Below are 7,340 nucleotides of genomic sequence, written 5' to 3'. Positions count from 1 at the left end.
GCATTGTTAATTTCCTGCCTAGAATTGAAGCTACTGCTACTGAGAATTAATTAAAATGCCCCTGAATGAAAGTCTATTTGAATATGAAAATTTGGAGTAAAGAGTACAAAATGGGTACGGTGAGGTTAGCAGTGTCCACACAGCCTTCTTTGTGAGTCTCTCAATTTCCCTTCCAGGCAGTCACTGAGGCCATCAGGCAACTGAGGGCGGCCTATCAAGTGGCTGAGGATGGCTTTGGCAAAGAAGACCTCCCCAGTCCAGTCTCTCACCATGGCCCTTGGGACTGAAGGCACTTCAGGTCCCAGAAGTTGTCAGGAAATCCGGTGGGTATACATTTTAACACCCACCCCCAACCCTGTCCGCAGCTGGGTCTACGGCAGCATCTTGTAAATAAATACATTACTATTTCTTTAACAAAGTTCAGAAATATTCAAACTTTAGGATACCTTAAGGCTATAAATTGCTGTATGTCAGATCTGATCAGGGTTATACCACTAAGCAATTTATGAAATTGAGCTTTTGGATTCAGGATTGCAGAAAAGAAATCACGGATCCCTTCCATCACTGGAAAGCCACGAGGGCACTATCAGCACAAGAAAACAGTTAAGAATCCACCAGGGAAAGGTATTTTAAGGAGGTTGTTCTGTGACAGATGCCCAATAAACTGAATAACGATCTCTTCTCTCTCTAATAGTTAAACTACAAACTCTGAAAAACAGTAAGTCAAGTATAGGAACCACCCAAATAATTTCTGCAAGTAAATTTTAGAAGAAACGATTGCACAGACATATAAAATATTGACAGTAAATTTTAGAATTACATTACAAATCAAATGAACTATCATCTCTTGTTGCTTCAAGGTCTCTGCTACATTTTTTTTTCTAATGTGAAAAATCAGTGATACCTTAATTCACAATTTATACATATCTGAAGTTATAAATATGTGTTTTGCAATAAAATGTAGGCCTCTATGGTATTTACAAAGTGCATATCTACCAGGATTATTGTAACTGGTGAAAGGTGAAAACACATCGGCTTGGAAGTTGGTGCAGGTGTGATGTCTCTGCCAGCTAACGTCTGTTCTTTCCAAATCCAATTATGTGTGAAAGGTCATTTGGCATTGGTACAATCACAGTCTTTCACTGAAGTTATATTAGTGCTACTCAGAAAAACTGTTTAATTATTGTCAGGAATTCTTGTTAGGCCTCCAGTGATACAGCCATCCTTATGGACTAGGCCATTTATGATCTATCTTTAGTCAGAGGGGCACCATGTGGTAAACCCTGGAAGAAAGTCCAAGTTGATTTCAGATTGTCCTCTTGTGGGGAATTGGGACATAAGTAAATGTCACAATGGGCCCTCACTATTACCCAGAGAGTAATACTTCTTTGCCTTCTGACACACTGCTATCATTTGCAAGAGGAAAGGAGTATGGATTACCGGTCTTTAGCAAACCCTGAAGGCCCAAACCCATTATCACACTTTTCTAAAATGTATGCTACAAAAGTTTTTTTAAAAAAGAAAAAAAAAGCTGCATTCTTGCTCATGGTTAAGTCATTTGAGCCTTGGGTTCACTATCTTTAATGACATAGCAACACCCATCTCGTGGAGGTGTAGTAAAAAAGGAAGTAACCTGTAAAGGCTTCGCGCAGTGCATGGCACACATAGGTGCTCAGGATGTTGCAGATAGAACCTAATTATTATGTAAATACCTTCCCTCAATATGCGAGGTATGTGTGGTACATAGAGGGTGATCTGAACTTGTGAAGACGCCTATAGCTGCTAGAGATGACAGTGCTGCGGGGCACAGGAAACCCTCATTCCTCTCACACCAGCTCCTGTGACCCTCAACATCCAGGTGAGAAATAGGAAACAGCAGGCCAGGTGGGATCCATACCTAGAACAAGGAGGTCATGAGACCCCTCTCCAGAGCCCTAAGGCCAGAACGAAACCTCCCAAGGCCACCAGCTTCTCCCTCCTCCCATCAACTTGCAAGGGCGTGAATAGACACACACAGTGATATGCCACTGGTATCAGTAACAAACGGCTTCCTATAAAGCAATTTTGATGATAACTGTCTCCTGAACAAATGGCTCCAAGCAGGTGTTCACAGTTTAGAGGAACGAACACAAAGAAGTGAAACCAAAATGAAAGATGAATTGAGCTGTTTATGTCCAAAGCCATAAACCCCCAGCATCATTCAGAGTGGTGTGAAAAATCTCTTAAAAGACAAGAGGTTGACAAAGGATCTGATCATATGCCCTTAGGAAAACTGTACACACAACACCCGTAGACTTGCCATGAAAGCGTCAGATACCCAGGAAAAGGGGACAAGAATCCAATCCCTCAGTTAGGAAATGTTTGCCCTCCTCAGAAAGGATCTTTATGGAGTCAAACTCTGAGCCTCTAACATGAATTGATGCAGAGTGAGGTAAAGAGAGGAAGGTTTCCACTTTCACAAACATTTCCCATTTCCCTAATAGTGAACCTCCTTTCTAAAGCTTGATGGCTGGTTGCTGCCAAAAAGTATGGGGATTTGAAGTACATCAGAGAAATGTCCTGGGTACTACAGCTAGAACCACAGAGGAAGCTGCAAGTAAATGGCTAAATACTACAGCCACGTTTATGACCTATTTAATGTGTATAAAATTTACCTTCTCATTTCTAATGCAGGGTAATGGGATATGCATACTGTTAATTTTCCTTTAGGGATTGTAATAATACTTATCAAACGCTTAAATATTTTCAGTATATTCTATAGCTTAAGTCCTGTTGATCCTAGACAATTATTTTCCTTTCATGGGATATGAATTTCTAAAAGTTAATTTGCTTCTCCGAAAATTCCTAAATTTAGTAAAATCTTAAGTGATTTGTGGAATGCCTTCACCATCCATCATCCATCCACAAAAACCAGCCTCTCCTCTTTTCTGAAATGCCCTAATCCAACAAGTAGGACCAACATTATCCTATGATTAAAATACTGATGCCAAGGTTATTACGATTTCTCCCACCTCCTTACCTTTCATCCTAATCGGTCACCAGGTCTATGGGTTCTTCCACTAGCAGCTCTTTCTTGTTCCTCCTGCCCTCGCTCTGCTCTATTCATCACTTCCCTTCGAGACTATTAATTACTGTTGCTCTTAACTATATCACACCCCCAGCAAAATCCATCTCACCTCCAATCAACCCCACAAGTGATTTCAATAGCCTCCTTACTACCTATGTCTTTCAGGTGCTCAGAGTATGAATAACCCTCCATGACCCACAGCATAATGGTCAAATTCCTTAAATTGGCTCAGGCCATATACAATGTGACTCCATCCATCTCTACAAATTTATTCTTAGTTAAGAGCCTTTGCTGTTACCCTGTAGAATCCCTCGTCTCCAGTCAAATAGTTCTACTTACCTTCTCACCTTTTCTCCCCATCCAAGACAAAAGAGCGATTCCCTGTGCTTGATGGGAGTCACATGCTAGAAATTCTCATCCAAGTTACAACTCCAGTTGTGCTTTATGTCAAGGCACCCAGACCAACTAGGCCTCACAGATGATTCTCTTCCCCAAATTTCAGGACACAGACAGTGCTTTGGTATCTTTCCCATAATATCTCATAGAATTTTTGTGCTTAAGCCTTTATTTTTGTCTACCTAAGTTATAAGCTCCTTGAAGAGAGGAGAAATTGCTTATGACTCTTAAGATGCCCCATACCTAACAGATTACCTTGCAAACTCAACAATTGTATAATGAATATGATAAAAACCAATAAAGTGAGTCATTATGACACAGCATTGATCAGTGAGTCTAACACACTCACTGTGCATGAGAATGACTTAGGGGGTGCTAGTTGAAATGTACATCCCTCCACCCAAGCCTAGAGATCTGGTTGATGTCAGATAAGGAAAAAAAAAATTAAAAACCGCTAGGGTCTTCTACCACAGTTAGCACACAGATGGTATTTTGGAAAACACTGCCACCGATTAATTTGAAATAGTAAATAAAAAAACCAAACAAGTACAAAAGTATGCCGAATTACAAGGGATGGAGAAAGAAAATCTGATGTGTTGCAAACTAGTTGTCATTACTAGGAAGCTTTTTGTGATAGTCACCACAAACCATACATGCTTTTACTATGTTAATTATAAGTAGCTATTTTCATTAAGGCAATTAATGTTGTTACTATTAAGCTAACCTACTTCTTTTTCATTTAAACTGTAAACGTGGGATATTTGAAGTTATCTGTGTAAAGCAGAAAATAAGATAAATTATACGTATTTATTCAATAATATTTGATCTTCTAGATTACTCATTTAATTGACACAAAATTGTAATATTTAAGCTTTCTTTTGTTGATTTCCATCTTTAACAAAGGCATTTGCCATGTGAGATATTCTCTGCTTGCATTTATTACTCAAAAAACATAAATATCTAGGTATTTATCCTCCTACTCCAACCCACTTTATAGGATATAAGTTCTGTAAGTATATTTCATGATATAAAGTAATTCTTCCCTTTTGTTGTTGCTGTTGTAAACCAACTTTTCTCTTAAAATCGAAGTCCTAAACTCCAACCAGCTCAATCAACTGAAGTGGACTTTATTTAATTTTATGTTGGCAAACAATTGTAGTTAGCAGTCTAGTGCTTTTCCTAGGTTTTGTGGTTTTCTTTAATTTAATGATAATTTAAATATTTCCTCTTTTTTCCCATCATGCCCCGTTAATTTTAAAGTATTGCCTATTTCCCTATATAATAGGCAATACTTTGCTCGTCTTACTTTTCTGATGTTGACTTGCTTACATGTTAATATCCTTCAGAGAAACACTTCAGAATTTTTTAGTAAGTCATATAACCACGCACAATTAGAAAAAGGAACCTAATAAATTCAAATATAAGATGAGGAACAAGATCTTGTTTCCATTTGTGATTTTACCTGCCATTTTTATATGGCTTTTGGGGGTGGAGTGAAGGATTGGATGGCTAGCTTTGGTCCATAGCTTGTGAACTGCTTTGTATTTCTTAAATATTAAAAAAGCTTCCTAAGTGCAAATTACCAAAAATTTGCATTTATCAGGGGTTATATATAGGGTCTTCTGAAATCTCCTCTTGCAGCTTATGTCGTTCACAGAAAATTAACCACCAGCTCCTCAGGAGGACTTACATCTAAAGAACACCCTTGTTTTGGCCAGCAGGGAGAGACATGGAGTCTTTGACCATGTCACTTGGCAGTCCCATGGCAAAGACAGCAGTTTCACTGAGGGCAGTAATAATGAGAGTCCTGCTGAGCCTCTACTCTACAACCTGGGAACACTTTAGTGCAGGAATAACATTGCCTTGGGGTCTATGGAACTTAGAAGCTTAAAGTAATGTCTCATCACATGGAAAAAAAATCCACATATCACATATAGAATATCAACCCATGTTCACCATACAGAATATAAAAGGTGGTTAAATATGAAAAGCAAACCAAAAAAAAGGCCTAAAGATTTTCATGGCAAAGGGAAACTTTGATTGCATCACTAATGAAGGCAATTTTGAAAACTAAAAATACATTACCTTTCTTCCTGCAACCGCGCACCTATACAAAACACACAAGATATAAACACACGCATGCGCACACACAGGCACTTTCATTCGGGACAGGTGCCAGCAGTGAGTGACACTCACACAAGCTATTAGCTTATCAGGAAAGGCTTCTCATTTTACCTCCTACTTCACACTTTCTTCCTGTAAATCAAAGTGAGTTATCATAGGCAATTCTTTAGTAGTTTGATTTTACAGTAACAAAGTAAATAGACATGGTGAAATCCAAGGCATTCAAACTACAGGAAGTGTCAGTGGGTCTAATGCCACATTTTTTGTGGCATTTATAAAGACAGGAAGACATTCTCATGATAAGAGTTATACCTATGTAAATATTTGCTTTAAAAATTACTTTACAAGTCACATGATACACTTTGTTCTGCAATTTAACGCATATTGTTTTTACTCAAAAGGTTTTTCCTTGACCCCTCTATTGAATTACATGTTCTGATATCTTTAATTTTTTCCCCAAAAATTTAAAGACAAATGTGGTTTGGTTTCAAAAGCTAGTCTTCTCAGTCTTAAAACATACTTCAAAATATAACTGGGAAGACAATTTAATTCCTACACATCCAGTATATGTTAATAAAGGCAACTGCAAGTTGACAACTTCCTCCTCTTGCCATCAGTTCAAATAGAGCATCGCAGTCCAGTTCCAGGCTGACTTCCCATAGCATGTCGAATATGAAACTTCTTCAGGAGTTCAAGAACTCTAGTAAGCATACTATCCTTGTGTCATACCGAAACTCTTTGGGCAAACATACACTCTTAGAGAAGCATGTGACAAGCAGGCACAAATACGTAACTTCTTTTTTAAAAATCGTCATGTCTCAAAAGTCTCTTGGCAACCTTTTTTAAGGCAAAGCGTTAAAACAGCGTTTATTTAAAAAACAAAACCCACCCTACTTCTCAGTATTGTACGACCCGATTTCAAAAATGCGGAGTTTATGAAACTGAAAAGTCATGCCCGATGGCGATCTCCATGAGATACTGTGGCACTGACCATCTTCCCCAAGTGACTCTGAAGTCTGAAACCTTCCAGCCCCGTCACTAAAATTCCTTTCCGTTTTGCTCAAGTCGCGCACAGAGCCTGGCGCTCCGCAGAACGGGAACACTCCGGGAAAAGACGCCTCGGCGGGCTGGTCGCACTAGCCCCAGAGCTGTCTGGGTCCCACGAGTCCGCCAGGGAAGAAAAGGGCCTCGGGACCGCGGTGAACCCCGGCTTTCTGGGGCCGCGCTCCCCGCACAGGTTCAAGTCCCGCTCCGTACACCCGCGGGGACTGCTCTCAAACAGGTTCCGAGGTCTCTGTCACCAGCCGCCTCTCTGTGCCCGTCACTCCTGTAACCTGCTTTTCTATTTAGGAACAACTTTCAGGGAGGGAGGGAGAGTCGGGGGGAGACTTTTCTCCTGGGAAGTGTGCACTGCACAGAGAAATCTGGGATCCCGCGTACACAAGGTGACACAGAAACACTCACTGCTCCCCGAGGGTTCTGGGTCCTCAGCGGCCCGAACCCCGCGGTCCCCCCAGCAGCCCGGCCCGGAGAGCGCGACCCGCACCCACCTTGGCCTCGCCCGCGTCCGGCTCCGCGTCCGAGGAGAAGCCGAGTCCCGACTCGAAGGCGGCGGCGGCGGCGGCGGCGGGCGCCTCGCGCGGACCCGGGAGCAGCGCGGCGGCGAGCAGGGAACACGCCAGAGAGAAGCCGCGCAGCCAGCGCATGGTGAAGGGACCCGGAGCGCGGCGGCCGGTGCGCGGCGCGGCGCGGC

The 7,340-nt window shown here is 41.4% G+C and overlaps 1 protein-coding gene across 1 annotated transcript in view; it reads right to left on the bottom strand.

Moving 5' to 3' along the window:
• The window catches only part of VEGFC (vascular endothelial growth factor C), a 108,689-nt gene that overhangs the window by 100,979 nt on the left and 370 nt on the right, over window positions 1–7,340 (bottom strand). Inside the window, exon 1 of the mRNA XM_019651752.1 lies at window positions 7,138–7,340. This exon is cut by the window's right edge and continues 370 nt beyond it. Within this exon, the coding sequence (XP_019507297.1) occupies window positions 7,138–7,293 (156 nt within the window). The 5' untranslated portion in view covers window positions 7,294–7,340. The remainder of the gene's footprint in view (window positions 1–7,137) is intronic.

Source organism: Hipposideros armiger, unplaced genomic scaffold, assembly GCF_001890085.2.
Source record: "Hipposideros armiger isolate ML-2016 unplaced genomic scaffold, ASM189008v1 scaffold_165, whole genome shotgun sequence".
Classification (NCBI taxonomy): domain Eukaryota; kingdom Metazoa; phylum Chordata; class Mammalia; order Chiroptera; family Hipposideridae; genus Hipposideros; species Hipposideros armiger.
Note: the sequence above shows the minus strand (reverse complement) of the source record. Positions and strands in the feature narration are given on the sequence as shown.